Source organism: Tachyglossus aculeatus, chromosome 5 (assembly GCF_015852505.1).
Source record: "Tachyglossus aculeatus isolate mTacAcu1 chromosome 5, mTacAcu1.pri, whole genome shotgun sequence".
Lineage (NCBI taxonomy): Eukaryota > Metazoa > Chordata > Mammalia > Monotremata > Tachyglossidae > Tachyglossus > Tachyglossus aculeatus.
Window position 1 is genome coordinate 66563562 of NC_052070.1, and position 25557 is coordinate 66589118.

The 25557-nt window shown below is 42.6% G+C and overlaps 1 protein-coding gene across 1 annotated transcript in view; it reads right to left on the reverse strand.

The window, feature by feature from the left end:
• Positions 1 to 1562: 1562 nt before the first annotated feature.
• Positions 1563 to 25557, reverse strand: part of ANXA2 (annexin A2) — a 50340-nt gene continuing 26345 nt past the window's right edge. The window contains exons 4-13 of the mRNA XM_038746695.1: positions 21435 to 21529; positions 17056 to 17169; positions 12620 to 12710; positions 9288 to 9367; positions 8540 to 8599; positions 7825 to 7918; positions 7044 to 7139; positions 6304 to 6362; positions 5215 to 5337; positions 1563 to 1934 (exon numbers count right to left, since the gene is read on the reverse strand). Of these exons, the coding sequence (XP_038602623.1) occupies positions 1875 to 1934; positions 5215 to 5337; positions 6304 to 6362; positions 7044 to 7139; positions 7825 to 7918; positions 8540 to 8599; positions 9288 to 9367; positions 12620 to 12710; positions 17056 to 17169; positions 21435 to 21529 (872 nt within the window). The 3' untranslated portion in view covers positions 1563 to 1874. The remainder of the gene's footprint in view (positions 1935 to 5214; positions 5338 to 6303; positions 6363 to 7043; positions 7140 to 7824; positions 7919 to 8539; positions 8600 to 9287; positions 9368 to 12619; positions 12711 to 17055; positions 17170 to 21434; positions 21530 to 25557) is intronic.

Genomic DNA, 25557 nt, shown 5'->3' on the forward strand with positions numbered 1-25557 from the left:
GTGTGTGGTTTTTTGCACTTTGGGGTTGATGTTTCGTTTTAAGTTGCCTCCAACCAGAATGAGGTGGGCCTTTTAAGCTGTAGGGTGGGGAAACTCTTCAGTGTTGGGGCTTGTTTTTTTTTTTTCCACCAGCACAGGGAAAGGCAGTGGGGAGGCACATCCTTTAGTTATTGGGGGTCTTGGGGAATATGGCATTTGCTGCTGTACAGCATTAAGGTTCTAGTGAAACCAGATCATAGGCACAAGATCATAGGCTGATGAAGGAGGTGTTCATTTCGAGGAACCTAGATCTTAGTGCCCAGAAAAGAAAAGCAAGATTTGTTTGCTTCGGAAACTTAGGAAAAGTCACACAGCGAGCTCAGTCCCGTTAGTCTAAAGATGTGAAACATTTCTTCTGCCCGAATGTTAGGCTAACAAGGACCTTTCCAATAATCCTACCTCAAATGGCCCACTCACGGTAGACAGAGGATGAGCTGACCCTAGAGCATGGTAAATCAGAATCCTGAGCTTTCCTTTTAGCCTCCACACACATATCCAGGTCCCTTTGTAGACTTGCCGGAGAGTAGTGTCATTTCCACACATCGAGATCCTAGAAGCTTCTCTAATAATAATCCTAGTAATTATGGTATTTGTTAAGCACTTACTCTGTGCCACACACTGAGGTGGATATACGATAATCGGTTCGGTCACAGGACCCATCTCATATGGGGCTCTTAGACTAAGACAGAGGGAGAACTGGTATTTAATCTCCAAATTTTAGATGAGGAAACAGAGAAGTTGTGTTCTTCCCGAAGTCTCACAGCAGGCAAGTCTCAGAGCTGGGATTAGAACCCAGGTGTCCTCACTCCCAGTCCTTTGCTCTTACGAGTGGGCTGCCTGGACTCCACTCTTCTTTCTTAGATTGTGAAAGCTCTTTCTATGTGTCAAGCACTGTTCTAAACACTGGGGTGGATACAAGCTAATCAGGTTGGACACAATCAATGTCCCACAGTCTTAATCCCCATTTTACAGCTGAGGTAACAGGCACAGAGAAGTAAAATGACTTGCCCAAGGTCACACAGCAGACAAGTGGCAAGGTCAGGATTAGCGCCCAAGCCCTTGTGACTCGCAGGCCCTTGATCTATGCATTAGGCCACGGATGTCTCCAACCAGATTAGTTGTATCTACCCCAGTGCTTAGAACAGGGCTTGACACATAGTGAGAGCTTAACAAATAGCATCATCATTATTACTATGGTACACCAGTCCAGCTAACAATGAAGTTCTGCTCAATTTTCCCACTGTTTGAATAAAGGAGTGAATAGTCAGGAGCCTTTCACCAAAAGCCATTAAAATCTCCTTTTGTATGTGATAATTGTGGTATTTCTTAAGTGCTTACTATATTAAGCTCAGGGATAAGTACAAGTTAATCTATAACACTCTGAGCTGCCCATCCACCCAGCTTCCCCAAACATCGTCCTGGAGATGACTGTTTCAGAGTGGACCACTTGAATGGGGAAAGACAGTAAAAATGCCTCACATCTGCTCAAAGTTGATCCTTTCTTTAAAAACAAACAGACAGGCTGGTTTTCAAAGTAAAAACTGGGTTTATTTCCACCGACACAGTACATGAGGGGCAAAGTATTTCACATCATATATTTCACTTCCATTGCTTTGGAATGTTCATTTCTTTGGCTAAAATAGGGAAACTCAGGAAAGCCAAGCACTGCATGTTCTCTAAAAAAAAAAAAAAATAGTACAAGAAAGCAAATGATACTATTGGCCCAGGAGGGTCTGATGCAAATTATAGTTAGTTGCAAGTTGATTTTCTAAAATTACAAGTTGGAAGAGCACAATGCACCATTTCCAGATATGGACTGCTTCCCGTCGGGACTTTCAGTCATCTCCGCCACACAGATATAGCAGCGCCTTCTGGTAGTCTCCCTTAGTATCTTGCTATAAGGTCAGAAAAAGAAAGCAGAAAGAAATCTTTAGAAAACACCATGGCTAAAACAAATCAATGCTTCCTGCAGCTCTTTTCAAGTTGGAACAGATGAGGGGAATGTAGGCAGGAACCCTGTCTCTTCTCCTCGCCCACCTTTTTTGTTTAGAGGGATAATTCTAGGTTTGGATAAAAGACTTATATGTATTTCCTGTTTTGTGGCACTTCACGTGAGACATTTAAATTAGATCTGGATTACACCAAAGAAAAAGCTTGTAGGGGCAATGGGTGGCACATAATAATAATAAGGATTTGTTAAGTGTTTACTATGCGCCAAGCACTGTTCTAAGCGCTGGGGTAGATGCTAAGTAATCAGGTTGTCCCACATGGGACTCACAGTCTTAATCCTCATTTTACAGATGAGGTAACAAGCACAGAGAAGTTAAGTGGCTTGCCCAAGATCACACAGCAGACAAGTGGCAGAGCCGGGATTAGAACCCCTGTCCTCTGACTCTCAACCCTGTGCTGTTTTCACTAAGCCATGCTGCTTCATAATAATAATAATTGTGGTATTTGTTAAGTGCTTACTATGTGCCAGGCACTGTACTGAGCACTGGGGTAGAGAAAGCTAATCAGGTTGGACACAGTCCATGTCCTACATGGGGCTTACAGTCTTAATCCCCTTCCTGCATCATCCTGTATTGCTTTCTTTTATTCATCCCCCTTCCCAGGCCCACAGCACTTATGTACCTACCCGTAATTAGTTATATTAATGTCTGTCTCTCTCTCTAGACTGCAAGCTTGATGTGGGCAGGGAATGTGTCTGTTATACTGTTCTCTCCCAAGCGCTTAGTACAGTGCTCTGCACAAAGTAAGCATTCAATAAATATGATTGATTTATAATAATAATAATGGTATTTATTAAGTGCTTACTATGTGTGAAGTACTGTTCTAAGCGCTGGGGAGGTTACAAGGTGATCAGGTTGTCCCACGGGGGGCTCACAGTCTTAATCCCCATTTTACAGATGAGGTAACTGAGGCACAGAGAAGTGAAGTGACTTGCCCAAAGTCACACAGCTGACAAGTGATGGAGCCGGGATTTGAACTCACGACCTCTGACTCCAAAGCCCGTGCTCTTTCCACCGAGCCACGCTGCTTCATCTGTCAGATTTATCTGTCAGATGAGGTGACTGAGCCATAGAGAAGTGACTTGCCTAGGGTCACACAGCAGACAAGTGGTGGAGTCAGGATTAGAACCCAGGTCCTTCTGATTTCCAGGCCCATGCTCTGTTCACTAGGCCAGGTTTGAAGGTGATGAAATGACTGTGAGCTCTGTTCCTTTGTGGGTCACTTCCTGGGTATTTCAGGGGTGAGTAACATGCTCTCTCTGCCTCACGCTTCTTTCCAAAGCCCACATTGGTAGGAAAATGCTAAATGTTTATAGCTAGTGTGGTTACGTGAATGAGCGCACATGTAACTCCTTGCTCCTTCTAGACTGTGAGCCCGTTGTTGGGTAGGGACCGTCTCTATATGTTGCCAACTTGTACTTCCCAAGTGCTTAGTACAGTGCTCTGCACAGAGTAAGCGCTCAATAAATACGATCAAATGAATGAATGTAGGATTGCTCTTCTTTTCAGAAGAAGCTATATGGGGCACCACTAAATTTTTTCCCCCCTTGTCCTCACTGGGCACAGCATAGTGGCTAGGAGGCCTTCCCAGACTGAGCCCCTTCTTTCCTCTCCCCCTCGTCCCCCTCTCCATCCCCCCGTCTTACCTCCTTCCCTTCCCCACAGCACCTGTATATATGTATATATGGTTGTACATATTTATTACTCTATTTATTTATTTTACTTGTACATTTCTATCCTACTTATTTTATTTTGTTGGTATGTTTGGTTCTGTTCTCTGTCTCCCCCTTTTAGACTGTGAGCCCACTGTTGGGTAGGGACTGTCTCTATGTGATGCCAATTTGTACTTCCCAAGCGCTTAGTACAGTGCTCTGCACATAGTAAGCACTCAATAAATACGATTGATTGATTAGAGCATGGGCCCGGGAGTCAGAAGGTCATGGGTTCTAATCCTGATCCTGCCACTTGTCTGCTGTGTGACCTCGGGAAGTCACTTCACTTCTCTGTGCCTCAGTTACATCATCCGTAAACTGGGGATTGAGACTGTGAGCACTATGTGGGACAGTGACTGGTGTCCAACTCGATTTGCTTGCATCTCCACTCCAGCACTTAGTAAAGTGCCTGGTATGTAGTAAATACTTAACAAATGCCATCATTTTTGTTGGGGGGGGGTGGGGGTGGCAAGAAAGGGGCTTTTCAGTTTCTCTGAGAAAAGCCCCATGATGTGCCTGGCATGGGTCAACTGCCTTTGGCCACAAGATCCAGTGAAAACAGAAATGGACATCATCCATTCATTCATTCAGTCAATCGTATTTATTGAGTGCTTACTGTGTGCAGAGCACTGTACTAAGCGCTTGGGAAATACAAGTTGGCAACATATAGAGACGGTCCCTACCCAACAGCGGGCTCCACAGAGATGACTATCTACATCAAGAAAGATTGATTACAGTGGTTGATCTGGCCCAACCTACTAAACTCCTCAGTCCAGGATCAGCAGCTACAGATGTGGATAATTGGGTCTCTGACAGGAATATGACACTCAAATAATAATAATAATAATGATGGCATTTATTAAGCGCTTACTATGTGCAAAGCACTGTTCTAAGCGCTGGGGGGGGGGGTTATAAGGTGATCAGGTTGTCCCATGGGGGCTCACGGTTTTAATCCCCATTTTACAGATGAGGGAACTGAGGCACTGAGAAGTTAAGTGACTTGCCTGAAGTCACACAGCTGACAATTGGCAGAGCCAGGATTTGAACCCACGACCTCTGACTCCAAAGCCCAGGCTCTTTCCACTGAGCCACACTGCTTCTCTATGAAGAGATGGAGTTGGCAGTCGGACAACAAAGAGTTACTTCTCCTCTGCCTATCAGCACAGAGCAAACCCAAAGTATGGCATAAAGGATAGAGAATAGAGAGTAGGTCGTGGGTTCTAATCCTGACTACTTGTCTGCTGTGTGACCTTGGGCAAGTTACTTCACTTCTGTGCCCCTCAGTTACCTCATCTGCAAAATGGGGTTTGAGACTGTGAGCCCCACATGGGACAGGGACTATGTCCAACTCGATTTGCTTGTATCCACCCCAGCACTTAGTACAGTGCCTGGCACATATTAAGTACTTAACAAATACCACAATTATTATTAGTAGTACAACCTCTGTGACTTACCTGGATGAAGTGATACAGGGATTTGCCATACTTCCTCTTGAACTCGGACCTGATTTTCAGCATGTCAACCTCACTGCGAGAGACCATGATTCTGATCAGGACCTTATCCCGAGTTCCCTTGCCCTGAAAGTCAAATTGAAATGATAAATTATAGCTTCTGGGTGGCCTTTGTGTTGTGTCAAAGGTCTGGTTCCTGGGAAAAAGCTAGTCCTTCATTCATTCAATCCTATTTATTGAGTGCTTACTTTGTGCAAAGCACTGTATTAAGCACTTGGGGAGTACAATATAACAACAGACACATTCCTGCTCACAACAAACTCAGAGTCTAGAGGCACTGCTTATTAAATACCCACAGAGCCTCTTATATTTATTGAGTAGAGAGCCATCTTCTACCCTAAAACTCTTCTATTAGGGCTCCTTGGTGACAGCATTAATTGAACTTTTAATGCCAGTATTTCTTATAGCAATTTGAGATACCACTGCAAAGTCTACCCTTTCCTCAGCCTTCAAAGTATTTTCACTGACTTGAATTGAGTAAATAGCATCTATTTCAATTTACATTAGATAATGGCAGATCTTTTGAGCATAGATAGCAGGTGCGTTTTTGCCAATTAAGATGTGAGAGATAACATGGGAAATTAAGCATTTATTTATGCATACACACACACACAAAAAAAAAAAATCCAGGGCATAGTCTTATTCCATCACTATGTGATCAGGTAACTATTGTGATGGCCAATCTGGGGGAGCTTGGGATCTCATTAATTTGCTTTATGTTATTTTCTATGGGAGACTGTACTTTGTTTAGTTCTCTTTTGTTTAAAAGCTGAGTTTCATGAAGCCAATTAAGACCGCTAATCAGGGCAGAGTAATACAATGAAGGTAGTGGAGAGCTTTAGAAAGCGTTAACTCATCAATGACATCCTCCCAACACCCAGAACTGATGTACAAAGATATTAAGTGTTTGCCTGAGAACACAGACACACAAGTAGTGGTGAGCGTTGAGATCTTAGCCAGAATATCTCACTGGGCGGGAGATAAGGAAGTGAGCTGCAAGGAAATCCAGTCTGGTTTAAACACCCTTCTTACCTTCATGGAATCATAGAGCCGATCAGCAAAGTACAAAGGCTTGTTTTGAATACATTGGACTGTGGAAGGAAGAGAAAACAGTGGTTAAGTTTTTTGCTGGCTTCTGTGGTAGGAAAGCATCCTGGTCTTGAAAAATGGAAAAGCAGGATTGGCTCCAGGGATTTTCCAATGGTGGTTTAACACTATCTGCTAATGTAAACGTTCCTGAAGCCAATTCTCTTTTTGCCGTGATGCAAGGAAGGTCTCCGGTGGGACCAACACGTGCCAAAGCAGGCATAGATGCAGCAGACAGGCCAATCAATGGCATTTATTGAGAGCTTGTTGTGTGGTGAGCACTGTACTGAGCGCTTGGGAAAAGTACAATACGCTAGAGTTGTGGCTATGGTCTCTGCCCATAAGACACTTACAGACTATATGGGAGTCTCCTACAAGCTAATGGAGCCATTTTCTCAACAGTGCTATGGTTTCCCATCCCCAAGGATAGCCCAAAAGAAAAATCCTTGAAGATCTGCCTTCAGTGATTGCACCAGGTATGGACACCTTTTTCTTTCCCTTAATTTCTGTTGTAGCACAAGCTTTTCCTAAATGTCATTAAGCAGCCTTCCCCTGAGCCTCTATTTTCATCATTTACACCTTTCTCAAACCAACTTTCACTCATACCAAAGCGAGGACCTCCAGGACCTTTTCAAAGGTTTCAACATGATTTATTGTCCAATGGAGCTGAGCAAAGTACACCTTACCCAGATTAAGGAAGGCATTTTCCAGATCTCCTTTGACCTCCTTCTTGATACTCTCCACCATGTCATAAGGACTGTAACTCTTGTACCTTTCAAAAACTACAGTCAAGGGAAATAAGAATTAGAAAAAATATAAGTAAGCCACAAGCACTTGTAAATCAAACCCGTGCTTCTCTCAGGAATTGGGAAGAGTTTGCTACCAACATTTCCTTTTCTCCCAACCCCAAGAAAACCGATTACAGTGCCCTGAAAAATCAGCTCCTCCAGCACTCTGGGTGAAAGAAAATAATGCTAAATTCCTGATTACTTTTTTCCCCCTTAATTTGAGGAACCACCATTTACTAAAATAAAACCCACTTAATTTTCATCTGCACATGGAATTTGCATCAAAGGCAGCCACCAGCAGTAGTGACAGAGACTACTGAAGAGGTCACAAGCCCAATGTACCCCAGTATGCAAAATTCTGGTAGAAAATGTTCCCAAAGGTAATTCTCAATATCAATGACACATACAGAACTGAGACATGACAGGACTCACTTTCCCACCCAGTTTAAGTAGAGACTTGAGAAAAACTCGGTAATTGAAAACAGGTAAACTGCTTAAAACGTCTGATTTAGAGAAACAGAAGACTGATTTCTGTCCTGATTGCTAATGTATTGCTCTATCTATGGGGGAAAAAAAAAGAGATTAAAGTCTTATGTTGCAAAGATCTGACTGTCCACCATTTTTCCTCTCAGTCAATTGATGGATAACGTTGTACAGAACAATTTGGTTTGTTCAATACCTTTCTGGAGGTGACATACACTTCTTTCAGTCATGATACTGATCCATTTGGGAACATCGGTTCCTTTCCTTTTAACGCCAGCATCGTAAAGGTCCTGCCCGCAAAATTAAACACAGTATGGTTAAATTAATGACTGCATTTCCCTAGTGGACTATTTTGTTTCCTTATTCCTTATATCTCCTAAATTGTTTGTTTACAAAACGCTGGGAACTTGGTAAATATAAAGCAGAAAGGGAACTGGTTCCATTGACACTCAAATAATATTCATTCATTCAATCGTATTTACTTAGTGCTTACTGTGTGCAGAGCACCCTACTAAGCGCTTGGAAAGTACAGTTTGGCAACAGATAGAGATAACCCCTAACCAACAACGGGTTCACAATCTAGAATGGGGGAGAGACAACGAAACAAAACAAGTAGGCATCGATAGCAAATAATACTTGTGAGCCAGATGGGATCTTGTCTAGAAAATTCTGGTTGATCCAGTGATTAAAAGAAAAGAATCCCCAAATAATACACGTTCTCTGAAAGCAGAACACACACAGCTGACAGAATAAATTACATTTCTTTTAGGCCACTGTTTATTTCCAAAGCCTTTCTAAGGCACTAAGTTATCACACACACAAGATGGCACTCATGTATGGGAAACCCTAAAATGCACTAGAGACAAGACGAGACAAGCACAGACGTGACTATTCATCACCATGGCACTTACCCGGGCGTCCTGGTCAATTAGTTCATAATCAATCACGGAGCCATCCTCTGCCCTTCTCCCCTTCAAATAAAAAGATGAGTTAACGAGGTGGGTTTTTTTTTTTCCTTTCAATTCTAGGGATTCACCATTTACTAACACCCAAGGGGACAGTCACCATCAGTGGGGGGCTGGCGAGGGTGGTCCGTTAAAGGTACTTCTGAACAATCCTAGTCTCACCGTCTAATGGCCAAATTCACAATGACAGAGATGAGGTCCTTAGTCTCACTTATTCAACTGACTTCCTATCACAATTAAAAGTCGGGGTGATAATCCTCTGCAGCTGTATTTTCAAAATGCTTTACTCAACTCTACTGAAATGCAAAGTACATTCCAGTAGACACAGGGCCCATGAGCATATCTGTCTTCACAGGCCAGCATGTTTGCTCTCTCCTAGGGCAAGTGGTATTGGGCAGGATAGGCATGTGCTAGGGGAGCCTAACTGACTTTCCTGGAGTCCTAGAGCAAATCTGGGCAAATCCAGGATGGGACTCCGGAGTTCCCAGCTCCCTGCCCAGCAGCACTCCAAGCCCAGTGATTCATGCTGTCTATGGCTGAGAATGCCTTGTGCTGAGTCTGGGCAGGGGGAAAGCTAACTAACTGCCAGGAAGGAACTACAGACTTTTTCTAGACCCTCACGGACCACACTGCGGTTTGCAAAAGGGTGTGATCTGCCTCAGAAGGTCAAGGAAAAGAACCAGGAGGAGTCTACCTTAGCCAGAGCAACCATCAATTTGCGGAAGTCACCAGACGTGTCTGAAACAATGTCTTTCTCCAACTCTGTCTTGTACACTGAAAAACAAGATGTAAGTCGATATTTGAGACCACGGGGATTTTTTTGTAATAATCAGGGAGGGGCTTAACCAATTAGCACACAAAATACGTAATCTAGGAACCTATCCTATTGACTCCCTTTAAACAAAAAATTGCAGTTCTGCTGATGTTTCGGGTCTTCCAGTCCTTAGAACAGTGCTTGGCACAGAGTAAGCACTTAACAAATACCATTATTATTATTATTCACTTCTTGTGACATATCATTTTTAGGGCTGAACCAAATTTGGGGTCATCGATAGACTGATTATAATTTCTTCAAATATTGTCACTCTCAACTGTTCATGGCACTGTGAAGAGAAAGGAAATCAGAGTGCATGGACTAAGGAAATGCCCAGATCTCCACAGCCTGCCTTTATAACAAAGGCTTAATGTCTTCCTCCAGATTAACTAGCAGAATGGATTGATTTCCCTTTTAAACCTCCTGCCTTTGGTTCACTAAGCTTCTGGTAGGATAGAAGCTGGCTCTCCTGTCCTCCATGCCCAGGGTAACTAACCTTGCTAATGCCATCCTTAGCTGGCAGGGTGGAATGGAGCCCACGGGACAATAAACGTGAGCTGGCTTTCAAGCTTAGGTTCCATCCAGGTCTTGCTGGACAGTGAGGTGGAAATTTGCTGCTGCCCCTTCTCTCCCCTCCCACCAGCTTATGAACTTCGATCAGTCAATCAATAGTATTTATTGAGAGCTTACTGTGTGCAGATGCTGCATTTTAAGGGGAACAAAGCTACTTATTATATTCTTCAATTGCAGCAGCAAAAATCCTGGTTAGGGCTAACAATAATAATCATAATGATGGCACTCGTTAAGCACTTACTATGTGCAAAGCACAGTTCTAAGCGCTGGGGAGGATACAAGGTGATCAGGTTGTCCCACATGGGACTCACAGTCTTAATCCCCATTTTACAGATGAGGTAACTGAGGCCCAGAAAAGTTAAGTGACTTACCCAAAGTCACACAGCTGACAAGTGGCAGAGTCAGGATTTGAACCCATGACCTCTGACTCCCAAGCCTGGGCTCTTTCCACTGACCACGCTGCTTCTATAAGAGGGGTCTTAGAGGGGGTTTAAGAGGGGGCTATCAGCCCCTACTCACTAAATCAATGATATTTATTAACAGCTAATTGTGTGCAGAGCACTGTACTCAATCAATCAATCAATCGTATTTATTGAGCGTTTACTTGTGCAGAGCACTGTACTAAGTGCTTGGGAAGTACAAGTTGGCAACATATAGAGACAGTCCCTACCCAACAGTGGGCTCACAGTCTAGAAGGGGGAGACAGAGAACAAAACCAAACATACTAACAAAATAAAATAAATAGAATAGATATGTACAAGTAAAATAGAGTAATAAATATGTACAAACATATATACATATATACAGGTGCTGTGAGGAAGGGAAGGAGGTAAGATGGGGGGATAGAGAGGGGGATGAGGGGCAGAGGAAGGAAGGGGCTCAGTCTGGGAAGTCTTCCTGGAGGAGGTGAGCTCTCAGTAGGGCCTTGAAGGGAGGAAGAGAGCTAGCTTGGCGGATGGGCGGAGGGAGGGCATTCCAGGCCCGGGGGATGACGTACTCAACACTTAGATACACCAGAAGCAAAAGAACATAGTGCCTGACTAGGGGGAACAGGAAAAGAAAGGCAAGAATGCAGCTCAGTAGCACCAAATCACATCCTATCTCTACTTTTTTAAGGTAGCCCTCTAGACTGTAAGCTCCTTATGGGCAGAAATTGTGGAACGTTTCTGCTAATTTTTCTTGTACTGTACTCTCCCAAGCCCTCAGAACAGTGTTCTGAACATAGTAAGTGCTCAATAAATACCATTCATTGACTCGGGCACAGTGAGCAAACTGGTGATAGAGGAGCAAAGTGTGTGGGCTAGGATGTAAAAGGAGATCAGTGAGATTACGTAGGAGGGGGTGAACCGATTCGAGTGCTTTAAAGCCAATGGCAAGGAGTTTGTCTGATGTGGAGGTGGATAGGCAGCCATTGGAGGTTCTTGAGAAGTGGGGAGACACGGACTAAATCTTTCTTTAAGAAAAATGATCCATGCAGCAGAGTGAAGTATGAAAAGTGGGGAGAGATAGGAGGCAGGGAGCTCAGCGGAGGAGGCAGATATAGTAGTCGAAGCAGGATAAGATAAGGGCTTGGATCAGCAGGGTAGCAGTTTGGATGAAGAGGAAAAGGCAGATTTTAGCAATGTTGTGAAGATACAACCGACAGGATTTGGTGACAGATTGAATACCATTGATTGATTGGATTTTCTAATTTCAGTAGCTCTAGGAAAAAATACAAGCTATTTTTATTTTCTCCAACCTAGCAGCTATGCACTTGATGAAGCACAAACTTTATGAAGATGGAATTCCAACAAATGGTACTACTAGACTGTCACTAGCTTTGCCTTAGATCTGCTGGGAAATTCATCAGCGGTCAACCAATAAATTTGAACATACACTTGGCTTTTAGAAAGGAGCCAAGAATTTTTTCCACTGTCCCAACAGATCTGCCAGTCTATTATATATCTTTAATTAATAGACCAATATCTTCCCCCAGCTCCATTCCTGTCCTACCTTGGAAACTGAAATTTATTCACTGTACAGGGGTCACCAGTGGTGGTTTCCTGCTCCACAGAGAAGCACACCTATGCACCCACTTCTCCCCTGCCATTTGGCAACAAATCGGCAGGACCGAGTGGAGTCTTATGAAGACAGGGCCTATTTAAGGCCCTGGAGGACCCTCAGTGGTAGAACTCAGAGATATCTAAGGCCTAAATCAATCAATCATATTGTTCTATGGTATTTGTTAAACATTTACTATGTGCCAGGCACTGTTCAATGCACTGGGGTAGATTCAAAGTTATCGGGTTGGAAACAGTGAAATGTTTATTGAGCGCTTACTGTGTACAGAGCACTGGACTAAGCGCTTGGGAGAGGACAATATAACAGCCATTCCCTGCCCACAGTGAGTTTAGAATCTAGTCTAAATTCAGCCCTTCTCTGGTTTGACAGTCCTTTTTTTTGTCATTGCTGTTTTTCTTTAGGCAGACAGGGCTGGAGAGGGGAGTCCGAGATGGGAGAAGGGTATTGCTGTCTGTTCAACACCAGTGGCTTCCCCTGTCACCCACAAAGGGTTTGGTAAAAAGCAGAAGGTTTAAAGGTCACGCGAAGACTGTGGTAGCTCTTTCAAAATCAACTGTCTTAAAAAATGGCTAACTTACGTTCCCTGTACACTTTGTTGATTTCGCACAGCTCCTGGTTTGTCCGTGAGCAGATGATCTCAATGAGGGTGTCCTCATCCGTTCCCAGACCCTGAAAATAAGGTGAAGATTATAGGAGATTGACAACCTTTTGGGCTGAAGTTCAGATTTTTTTTTTTCCTCCATCCTCTCAATGATCAGAGACCTGGAGCAATTAAGCTATATAACCACGTGGTGTGACTAAGAACTAACTCGGCTTGGCAAGAATAGCAATGAAGAAATCCACAGCTTTCTGCCATTTACAGAGAGTTCTGTCCTGGTTTCAAACAAATGGGTTTTTCATCTATTCTTTAAGCAATAATTCTAATTAAAGCATTTCATTTCATTCAAATCTGAATGTGCATGAGGGTATACTATTAAATTTTATACTTGCTTTTATATACCTTCCCTTGACACTCGTGCATTTTAGGGGAGAAAAGAGATACATGAAGCCTCAAATACAGCTGGAGACACCAACACTATATTAAGGCTTAAGAATTTGATAGACAATTTATTCAACTTTCATATATATACTTGAGTTAGCTAGATGAGTTGAAAAGACATGATGAAACATGCATGTCAAAGGCTGTTTTGTGATCAAAGTCAAGGTTTAATAATCAGAGTTGTCAATTATTTGCCACTCTGTGAAGTTAAAATAAAACTGAATATGAGAATATTGTTTTGAACTAAGAAAAATTACTGTTTAAATGTAAATCAATTATAAGGTGTTAATATAATAATAAAATTACTTAGTCACATGGAAAGAGTATCGGCTGTTAATCAAACCTGCTAAGAATTCAGATGCCCCAAACGGCAATACATTCTGAGCTCCAGGCAGTTGTAATTTCCATTTTTATTTGTCACCTAATTCAGAGTTACTTTTGCAGCCAATATTGCTCTATCTTTAGGACTTCATACTAATTTACATCTCTGATGCTTAGTAATAATAATAATGATGGCTTCTGTTAAACTCTTACTATGTGCCAAGCACTGTTCTTAGCGCAGCGGGGGGATACAAGGTAATCAGGTTGTCCCACATGGGGCTCACAGTCTTCATCCCCATTTTACAGATGAGGGAACTGAGGCCCACAGAAGTTTAGTGACTTGCCCAAAGTCACACAGCTGACAAGTGGCAGAGCTGGGATTAGAACCCATGACCTCTGACTCCCAAGCCCGTGCTTTTTCCACTGAGCCACGCTGCTTCTCTAAGTTTAGTAGCAGCATGGCTTAGTGGCTAGAGCCCAGGCCTGGGAATAAGAATGTCATGAGTTCTAGTCCGGGCTCCGCCACTTCAATCAATCAATCAATCGTATTTATTGAGCACTTACTGTGTGCAGAGCACTGTACTAAGCTCTTAGGAAGTACAAGGTGGCAACATATAGAGACAGTCCCTACCCAACAGTGGGCTCACACTCTAGAATGGGCTCACACTTGTCTGCTGTGTGACCTTGGGCAAGTCACTTCCCTTCTCTGTGCCTCAATTACCTCATCTGTAAAATGGGGATTAAGACTGTGAGCCCCCCTTGGGACAGGGACTGCATCCAACCTGATTTGCTTGTATCCACTCCAGCACTTAATACAGTGCCTGGCACACAGTAAACGTTTAACAAATACCATAATTATTATTAGTAGTAGTAACAGTAAAGCAAATATCTCTCTTCCCTAAAATTATTTCAAGAAAGATGCATTTTAATATATGGACTAAATCAAATCATCTATTTTCAATTATGAGGGGATTGTAGTCCTCTGAACATTTAAGAAGACATGGAGTATGTTAATCATATTTGTTGAGCCTAGGACCTCTGTAGTTTCACAATTATAATGCATTTGGGGGCACGTTATCATTTGTGTCTACATTCCAAGGATTCACCCTTGAGAAGTAGTGTGGCCTCATGGATAGAGCCCAGGCCTGAGAGTCAGAAGGACCTGAGTTCTAATCCTGGTTCCACCACTTGTCTTCTGTGTGACCTTGGGCAAGTCACTTCTTTGTGCCTCAGGTACCTCATCTGTAAAATGGGGATTAAGACTGTGAACGCTGAAGACTGTGAGGAGAAGCAGTGGAAAGGGCACAGGCTTTGGAGTCACAGGTCATGGGTTGAATGCCGGCTCCGCCACTTGCCAGCTGTGGGACCTCATCTGTAAAATGGGATTAAGACTGTGAATCCCACATGGGAGAACCTGACCACCTTGTATCCCCCCAGCACTCAGAACAGTGCTTTGCACATAATAATAATAATAATAATGATGGCATTTATTAAGCACCTACTATGTGCAAAGCACTGTTCTAGGTGCTGGGGAGGTTACAAGATGATCAGGTTGTCCCACGGGGGGCTCACACTCTTGATCCCCATTTTACAGATGAGGTAACTGAGGCACAGAGAAGTTAAGTGACTTGCCCAAAGTCACACAGCTGACAATTGGCAGAGCAGAGATTTGAACCTATGACCTCTGTCTCCAAAGCCCGTGCTCTTTCCATTGAGCCATGCTGTAAGCACTTAATCATCATCAACCCCATGTGGGACAGAGACTGTGTCCAACCCGATTTTCTTATATTTACTTCAACACTTAGTACAGTGCCTGGCAGATAGAAAGCACTTACCAAATACAGCAATTATTATTATTATTATTATTAGGTTTCAAAATCTTCAACGTGTGCTTTGATTTTTTTAATAGATGCCCCCTTTTCATATCATGCTGGCAAATTTTGATAGTGACATACAGGGGATGGTGCTGCCAGAAATCCAAAGGCATTTTTTATATAGCTCAACCACTACAATCACTGTCTCAAACTTTAAGGGATTTCAGCCCAGAGCCTAGCTATAATGACTAATGGAAGAGTTGGAAATGGATCAAAGATTTCCCAGCCACTGTAGCTTCTCTCTGTTTAATAGATGGCCAGAGGGAGATGAAAACCTTGGTTTGTTCCAGCCACAAGCATCCCATACCAGGTGCCACCAACGCAGCAACCAAATGGAAATTTGAAGCAAGTAACAGTCACTATTTACACAAACACTGAGGGTCATGAAAACCTCAGCGAGGACCCTGCCTTTTGTGTTTTTATCAGTCCACGATTCCATTCCTGAGAAGATGATATCTCCGGTAGGATGATTAAATTGTACCGAGGTTTCTCCCTCAAGCCTTTTTAAAAAATTCATACCCTTTGGGCTAAGCAGTCTCCTTAGTAAACTCAGAATTAGGAGGCCAGCCGGATGAACTGAGTGTAGAGCCAATTTGTATACAGCAAGGGTAAAAGAAGATGGCATCCATCGACCAGGGCAGCAATCTTGAGCTCTGAGGCCTTTTCCTGCAAATTGGCTCGAAGCCCACTTATCCTCTCTGAAGATGACCCCTGGGCTGAGATTTGGGCCTGAGTGAAAGTGACCACTTAGGAGCAGGGAAAGAAAAAGCAGCAGCACATGAAATAAAAATAAGAAAGGTGTCCTCAGCGAAGAGGTTTTATCTTTTCATCGCAGCAGAGGGCAGCATTTGATTGTGCAAAGAATTGCGGATTAGGCCCAGAGTTAGGGACTCAGTTCTCAAAATGCAGGGGTGGCATTCTCGAAGAATCCTCCAATAAAGAAAACTTGTACTACGGTATGGACACCTTGACCTATACGTGCACAAATGTTTCTTTCAACGCTGCACTGCATTCTACAGACACATGTGTTGCTGCCAGAAGAGCTTCCCCTCTATCCCAACAGCATTCAATTCAAAACACGAAGTAGCAAACTGATTGTCCATTTTTTTGTTCACTTGACATTTCTGGTGTACCCGAAAATTTGAGGTGCACCTGACCTACAATATTTACTAACTGCAATTCTTCTTTTCAAAAGATATTATGATGGTTGAAGGTGTGGATTACAAACTGATGAACCTGTCAAAGTCTTTTTATCGTCAAGATGCTGGTCCCACCTGTGAACTAATATCTTTGGCAAAACAACCTGTCTTTGCAGGGCACAATCTCTTAAATCCCCCCCCACAAACTGTAATCAATACCTAACAGAAATGAAAAAAACAAAGATAAAATGAGGTATTAGAAGAAAGTTTCTCAGCTTGAGTGAATGGCTTTTCTGAGTTTGGATTTTTCTATATATCCTAAAACTATTTTTTTTTTTAAGAGGAGGAAGTGTAATCAAGGAAGTGGTTCTCGAAATGTGGTTGCAATTGCCCAGGTGCAGAGCAGGCACAGCTGGTAACTGGCTTCTCAGCATCATGAAATGTCTTTACAGTTTAAAAAAAGGAATTGAAATATTTTTGGTCTAAATCTCAGACTTGAGTTTTCAGCTCATTCAAGGAAAGGCTTCCACATGGAAGAATTCAACAAAACGGAAAATCACCTAATTACACTTAGGAAAAAAAACATAATTCCCAATATTAATGGCAGGCTTTGATTCAGATTAAATCTCATCCTTGTTTACCTTCATGGAAGCTTTCAGCTCCGATGCATCATATTGAGCAGGTGTCTTCAATAGGCCCAGAATTACTGTCTCCAGGTGGCCAGATAAAGCAGACTTCAGAGCTGAGGCGAGTTCCTATGGAGAAAAGGGGGAAATGAGGGGTGGTCAGTGTGAGCGCTGGAGATTGAAACACTGAGTCTGTTTAGGAATTTCCATAGATTCCTATATATTTTGACCCCATTGTTCAGTTTCCCTTCAATGACACATGCTACTAAAAACCAAAAGATCAGGCTCTTCTTTCACAAACAACCCTTGAAATCCAGGGACAGAATTCCTCCTCAACTCTACGAAGCAAGGAGAATCGGATCAGAGCAGTACACTCCCCCAAAGGAAGCAGTGGAAATGACTCAGTCATCTATGACTGAGGAGCTGGGTGGATTTCCAGGTTTTGTACAAACATGTCCATTAATTAGCGTTATACCCACCCCTGAGACCTCCCTCTTGGTTTGGTAGAATACAGTACAGTAAAACATTATCAATGAGGAAATTCATCTCAGCCCTGTTTACCCTGCAAATCCAAGGAAGGTAAAACAGGGCCCATTTTATGCACATTGTGTAATGTCTCCTGAAAATGCAGAAACAGAAGAAGGCATAACTAGTGTGTTTAGCGAGCTACTTATCGGTTGGATTTTGGCTTCTAAGACAAGGGAAAAGGCACAGGCTGATTTCAGGGTCTGGAGATCTGGAGCGTTAATACAGTCAGTTCATCAGGACCTCCAGGCATACAGTTACATAATAATAACTGTGGCATTTGTTAGGTAGTTACTATGTGACAAGCACTGTACTTAGTGCTGGTACAGATTCAAGAGTCTCTGAAGGGGACTCTAATTAGGAGGGAGAACAGATATTGAATTTCCATTTTGCAGATGAGGGGACTGAAGAACAGAAAAGTTAAGTGACTTGCCCAAGGCCACACAGCAGACAATAGGCAAAGCCAGGATTGGAACCCAGGTCTTCTGAGGCCTGTGCTCTTTCCACTATGCCATTCTACTTCATATATACGTATATTGTATCTACGTCTCCACTCCTCAGGTTTCCAGGCATGAAAACTCACGGCATCTGTCTTTCCGGAGAGTCTACACTCTCTATTGACTCAAGGGGTTAGAAACCGATGGTCTGGACAAATGTGATTCATTGCCAATTAAACATGTAGGTATGTGAACTTTAGGTTGCACCTTAAAATCTCACACTCAACTATTCAAGCCTCTTTGATGAAGCCTGCAGAAAACTCACAATTCATCACTCAACATGGAGCGCTCATTAAAAACCACTGTCTGACTAAGTATACTTTACTTGCATTTAACTCAATGCAAAGTTAGGTTTGGGCTAACCCTAATGAAACTGCAAACGATTTAAATGCGACCCAAATTACTATTCCTCTGATTCTAAATTTCTTTAATTTCTTCTTTCCTTGCACCCAAGACCCTTTAACAAACACACTGTGGAGAATGAATTTAGTCACATTTCAACTGTGTGGTCTTCCCATCAGACCACTGTTGCATATATGCATATTCTGTCTTTAGAGCTTGTTTGCCCTAAATTATTAAATCAATTACCAAACTGAGGGCTCTTGCCTACTTTCCCGTGAGTGTCACCAATTTGTAGTACTGAGGTTCCACCCTCAGCGCTTCTTTCAGTAAGTTTCAAGAAAATATAAGGTTTTTTTTATCAGAGATGATAGGTTTCTTCCATCAATAGAGGAAAACAACTGTCCTCCTTGCAATAAACGACCGCTCATACAGGTACGGTCCACTAGCAACTAATTCCACATTGAGGAAGGTTCCTATCCTACCCTGAAGCTCACAAGCATCAAGAATCAGGAAAACTGCTTAGAGCAAGAAGTTCCCAGCAAACAGCACAATCTTTGATCAAGTGACTAGTGATGCCGTCTTTCCAGTAGAGCTTGTAACGTTCCCCTCTTTCCTCAGACCAACTGTATGGTAATTTATTTATTTATAATAATGTGTGTCACCCCTCTAGACTGCAAGCTCATTATGGGTAAGAAATGTGTCTGTTCACTGTTATATTGTACTCTCCCAGGCACTTAGTAGAGTGCTCTGCACACTAAGTGCTCAGTAAATACAAGTGAATAAATGCAGTTGAATGAGTACAGTGTGAAGCAGTCTCAGGGTTTGTGTGGTGTGTGTAATAGTTTGTGAATGCATGAACACCTAGGAGAGAAGTGGGACACAATTCCAGTGGGCCACAGGACTACCCTCTGTGGACTTCCCCTATTTTTATTTATGATAATAATAATAATGATTATGGTATTTGTGAAGCACTTACTATGTGCCAGGTATTGTTCTAAGCACTGCGGTGAATACATGCAAATGGGATTGGACACAGTCCCTGTTCTATCTGGGGCTCACAGTCTCAATCCCCATTTTACAGATGAAATAACTGAGGCCCAGAGAAGCACAGTGACTTGCCCAAGGTCACACAACAGACTATTTTAATGTCTGTCTCCCACTGTAGACTAAGCTTCTTGTGGGCAGGGATCACAGAGAAGCAGCATGGCTCAGTGGAAAGAGCATGGGCTTTGGAGTCAGAGGTCAAGTGTTCAAATCCCCGCTCTGCCAATTGTCAGCTGTGTGACTTTGGGCAAGTCACTTAACTTCTCTGTGCCTCAGTTACCTCATCTGTAAAATGGGGATTAAGTCTATGAACCCCCCCCCCCGCCCCCCGCTTGGGACAACCTGATCACCCTGTAACCTCCCCAGTGCTTAGAACAGTGCTTTGCACATAGTAAGTGCTTAATAAATGCCATCACTATTATTATGATCTATCAACTCTGCTGTAATGAACTTTCTCAAGTGCTGAGAACAGTGCCCTGCACACGGTAAGCACTCAATAAGTACCACTCTTCCAGGAGGCCTTCCCAGACTGAGTTCCCTCCTTCCTCTCCCCCACCGCTCCCTCTCCATCCCCCCCGCCTTACCTCCTTCCCTTCCCCACAGCACCTGTATATATGTATATATGTTTGTACGTATTTATTACTCTATTTTACTTGTACATATCTGTTCTATTTATTTTATTTTGTTAATATGTTTTGTTTTGTTCTGTGTCTCCCCCTTCTAGACTGTGAGCCCACTGTTGGGTAGGGACCGTCTCTATATGTTGCCAACTTGTACTTCCCAAGCACTTAGTACAGTGCTCTGCACACAGTAAGCGCTCAATAAATACAATTGAATGAATGAATGGATACTGGTTAAGGGAGCAATTACAGGGGCATTTTCTGCAGCTGGCACTTCCTAATCAGCAAGGACACCTCACTATCTATTTATCAGCAATCTTTTCAGTGAACGGAAGAGAGGAAATACACCCCTCCACATCCCTGGAGCAGATCGGTAAAGTTCAAGACCACATTTTAATATACACAGAGCGAGAGAAGTCAGAAGTTGCCCTACTTACACAATCAATTGACTTCTCTCCCCATCCCAAAGATATTCCTCCTGTGGCTGTTAGGGGTGAAAGCCTGCTCTAAGTCCCAAGAAAGCTGCAGGAAGCCCCCCTTTCCCTCAACTGCACTGCCCCTAGTAGAACCTATCCATTAGAAATGTAATATCCCTAGTATGAAAAATGAACCAAGGTTAGATCTTGCAGGGTCATAAGATGGGGCCAAGGAAAAGCACAAATTGAAACTCTTAATGCGCAGCTGTCTCAATCAATCGATTATATTCTCTGAACACTTACCGTGTGTAGAACACCGCACTAAGCGCTTGGGAGAGTGCAATATAACAGAGTTGGCAGACACGTTCCCTGCCGACAATGAGCTTGCAGTCTAGAGATTTCAAACACAAGCTCACTTGAGTGGTAGCTTACCCAAATGAACAATCCATAAATGGGGTCGTTTAGCCCTCCAAGTTCTAAAACAGCCCATTTTGGCTCTAGATATCAGTTTGAGGGAGTTGGGACAAGAGGACCTTGGACATTCTGCTGTTGCTCTTGAAGATTTCCCTCCGTTAACAGTTGACAAATATTCAGTAGGTGCTTACAAAACGCCAGCCACAGAAGTAACAGCGTGTTCTAATGGAAAGAGCATGGGCCTGGGAATCAGAGGACCCGGGTTCTAATCCTGATCCACCCCTTGTCTGCTGTGTGACTTTGGGCAAGTCACTTTACTTCTATATGCCTCAGGTACCTCATCTGTAAAATGTGAGTTTAAACCTGTGGGAAATGGACTGTGGCCCACCCGATTAGCATCTTCACCAGTGTTTAGTACAGTCTGTGGCACTTAGTAAATGCTCAACAAATACCATTTTAAAAAAATGATCTGAACCATGACAAGAAAAAGTGACTGAAAGTAGTAGAGCTACGCTAACCCCCAAAATTATCAATACCTTTTTGGTCCTCCTTTGAAAGGCGAAAGCAACATCCTGTCGCTGTTCATTGTTGCGGTTTGTCAAGATGTTGACAATAGTGACTTCATCCACACCTATGGAAATAAAAGTCATAAAAGATCATTGAGCTGCTCTTTGCTGACTGATCTTCATTTGGAAGGCTCCAAATTCAGCTTTGTACACTAAAATAGTATACTAAAATAGTACTGTTGCTTTGCTGGTTCAACACAAATGCATCATTCTGCAACTAGTATTCATTAGGCTTGCCTCTTCCTGATCTCCCTAACCCAGTCTTCTCTGACACCTCAAGCCTAGAGAGACAATTTGATCATTTGTAAGAAAAAAATGGTTTTATACATAAATTATTTTCTTGAATCAACACTAGGGCTTTGCAAATCAAATGGAACAATAAAAATTTAGTCACATTTTAAATGAAGGTTCCCAAACTGGCATTTAACTAGGGATTTAATGGGACAGTAACTGCAGGCTGAATTAACGCGGAAAATTATTTATACTTATTGCAGGTTTACAGCTATACAAGCGGCTAGGTATAACTCCTATAATTACAACAACTGTCATGACAAATGAGCCTTTGATTTAATATGGCAGTTGTATTTTACTATCAAAATTGATTATTAAAACCATACTTCTTGAAGATAAAATGCAGGGTAAGGAAAATAAACAGGCTGCTCTGAATCTTCAGTAAACTACTTTAATAATCAATTTTGTAACTTTATCAAAAGAGAGTTAGTCTCAATTAAAATCTATATCTCAGTTATCTAGAATTGGGAGTTTTAAAGTGTACCCAAATACTTTAGAGCCTATTTTAATTGGAAAATGTGCATTTACAGATAAGAGCAATGTTTTTCTGTGCTGTGGAGCCCAATCTTACGTGTTTAGGACTATTTCTAAAATGCACGATCTCGAGACTTCTTTTCTTAAGTAAATATGAACCTCTTCGACGATACAAACTGGGTGTACAAATTAGCTTGTGGCTTTTCCAAGCGCTTAATACAGTGCCATTGATTGATTGATTGGTTCTACAGGGACCATGACTAAAAGATTAATAAAAAGTTCAGCCTTTCCTTTAGCTTTTGGCTAGATCTTCGTGGGTCAAGCATGTTTTTCTAATGGTACTTGTTAAGCGCTTCTTTGTCAAGCAAGCCCTGTTCTAACAGCTGTGAAACATACAAATCCATCAAGTCAGACACAGTCCATGCCCCACATGGGGCTCTCAGTCTAAAAAGGAGGGAGAAGAGGAATTGAATCAGATTTTAAAGTTGGGGAAACTGAAGCACAGAGAAATTAAGTGACTTGCCCAAGATCACACAAGAGGCAGAGCCAGGTTTAGAATCCTTAGATTTGCTTGACTTGTGTGAATCTGCTGGAGACACAAATTTGCTGAGGTAGGTTGGCTGTGTCACAGAAGCATAATAATGTGGGAGCTCAGCTCGCTAGAGTCCCTGTACTGGAAGGGTGCCTTGGGCCAGGAAAAATTACCTCAATCAGCTTCACTCCAGTAGGACCTTGGAGACATCAGTTGATCAATTATTAATATGCAGTGAGCATTTACAGTGCACTAAAAGAGGGCAAATTCCTGTTGGATAGAAAGTATGTCTAGAGCTTCTGCTGGGCTTTGCCGAGCAGCTGAGTATAGTTCATTGCACCCAGCAGGTGGAGAAGAGTAGTTGTAATAGTGTTTACTAAGCACTGGGAAACGGTATAGGGGTGGGACTTAAATAGCATCCCTGTCCCTCAGGGGGCTCACAGACTAAAAATAAATACTGTTCATACTACTACTTCAGCTGCAGCTAGTACCTGAGAAGCAGCATGGTTTAGTTGAAAGAGCATGGGTTTGGGAGTCATCGGTTCTAATGCCGGCTCCACCACGTGTGAGCCGTGTGACTTTGGTCGAGTCACTTAAATTCTCTGAGCCTCAGTTACCTCATCTGTAAAATGGGGATTAAGACTATAAGCCCCACGTGGGACTAACTGATTACCTTGTATCTACCCCAGCGCTTAAAACAGTGCTTGGCACATAGTAAGCGCTTAACAAATACCTTCATTATTATTACTATTACTATTTCCAGTACACTATACTAAGGAAGTGGGAGAGATCTGAAGTTAAAATTTTTAATTAAGAATGGGCGCTGACAGTTTCTTCAAAACCCACTGAGAAGCAGCATGGCGTAAGGCCATGGGTTCTAATCCCAGCTCCCCAAACTTGGCTGCTGTGTGACCTTGGGCAAATCCCTTCACTTCTCTGTGCCTAAGTGACCTCATCTGTAAAATGGGGATTGAGACTGTGAGCTCCATGTGGGACAAAGACTATGTCCAAACCGATTTGCTTGTATTCACCCCAGCACTTCAGAACAGTGCCTGGCACAAAGTAAGTGCTTAACAAATACTATTATTATTATTACTTAAGAATAAGTTAATTTTTCACATGAACACACATGCTCTACTTGCACAGTTGCAGCTGTAATTTCATGTTTTGGGAACAGCCGGTTACAGAAGACTTTTGTGTGTGTGTGTGTGTGTGTTTAGAATAATTCATCCTTCACTTTAAGTTTATTGCCCAAACAAGAAAATTCCAAAGAATCCATCATTATAAAACTCAATTGTGTCCTCGTAATCCAGATGGAATCTTTTCACAAGATAAACCGTGTCCATTTAGAAATGCAGCTTTCATATGATGCCAAACTCTGAAAGTCTGTAATTCAAGCTGAAGCAAATCACCCCATGTAGTGACAGAGTCCACAGGGGAAGTAGAAGAAAGGGATCCCTGTCAGCTAGGGAGAGTGGAAGGTCTAGAAACTGTCTGAACAGGTGATCCACCCTCAGTTAGTCAGTCAATTGTATTTACTGTGTGCTTACTGTGTGCAGAGCACTGTACTAAGTGCTTGGGAGACTACAATATAACAATAAACAGACACATTCCCAGCTTACAGTCTAGAGGGGGAGAAAGACATTAATATAAATAAATAAATTGAAGATATGTACATAAGTGCTGTGGGGCCAGGGGTGGGAGGATGAATAAAGGGAGCAAGTCAGGGTGGGAGCAGAGGAAAGGAGGGCTTAATCAGAGAAGGCCTCTTCAAGGAGATGTGTCTTCAATAAGGCTTCAAAGGTGGGGAGAGTAATTGTCTGTTGGATATGAGGAGGGAGGGGGACATTCCAGGTCAGATCCTGCAGTTTATGCTGCTACTGACAATTGTTTCATGAGGTGGAGGAGAGGGGATCCCTTCGGCTGTACTATGAGGTAACAGATGAGGGCAAAATGGAAACGTGCACCTCGGAACAAAAACGCTCCCACTGAGGTTCAGTAGCCACTTTTCTATTCTACAAAAGATGAGAGAAGACTTTTCTTTGGCTCCTTTAGCAGCTAAGGGCTATGGACTACTTGCAACTAAGTCAGAATCCAACTCAATTATGGGGGGAAAACTAAGAAAGTGGACAGCAGCGTAATAGAAACTTTACCTAAGCAGCAGTCAAGAGAGCCTGAAAGAATCTAAATATATTTCCCTTTAATTATTTACCAAGCAAACAACCTGCTGAGATGCTGCATTTGACACAAGGAGAAAGCTTACAAGAGAACAATTTGATGGGTTACACAAATGCTAATGCCACCAACTACCAAGACAATTAAATGGAGCCTATTTCTGCAAGTAAAAGCTCCCAGGGCACTTTGCCTGCATCAGCTTTTTCTCCCAGTCCCGTTGTCCTTGCTTTCAAATTGAACAAGAGTTGGGGGGATATGGAGTCCCTGAAAATCTAGAGTTTGACTAGTTTATTGAATGTCTGTCCTGCTTCATAGTAATGTTTCTGCCCATGGAACAGAACCAAACATCTTATCTTCAATGTGCCGCTGTTTCCTCTTTACTGGTCATCATCATTTGAGAGGCAGTTTATTCCTGTGGAAAATACTGCAGAACAAGTTGAAATCACAGGGGTCTTCCGTTTCCTGGCCATTCTGGCCCAGGAAGCAATGAGAGAACACAGGCCTGAACCTGAAGCCTCCTCCATCACTACAATCACCATTAACCCCTCAAAAGGACTGCCAAGGATAATAATAATAATAATGATGATGGTATTTGTTAAGCGCTTACTATGTGCAAAGCAC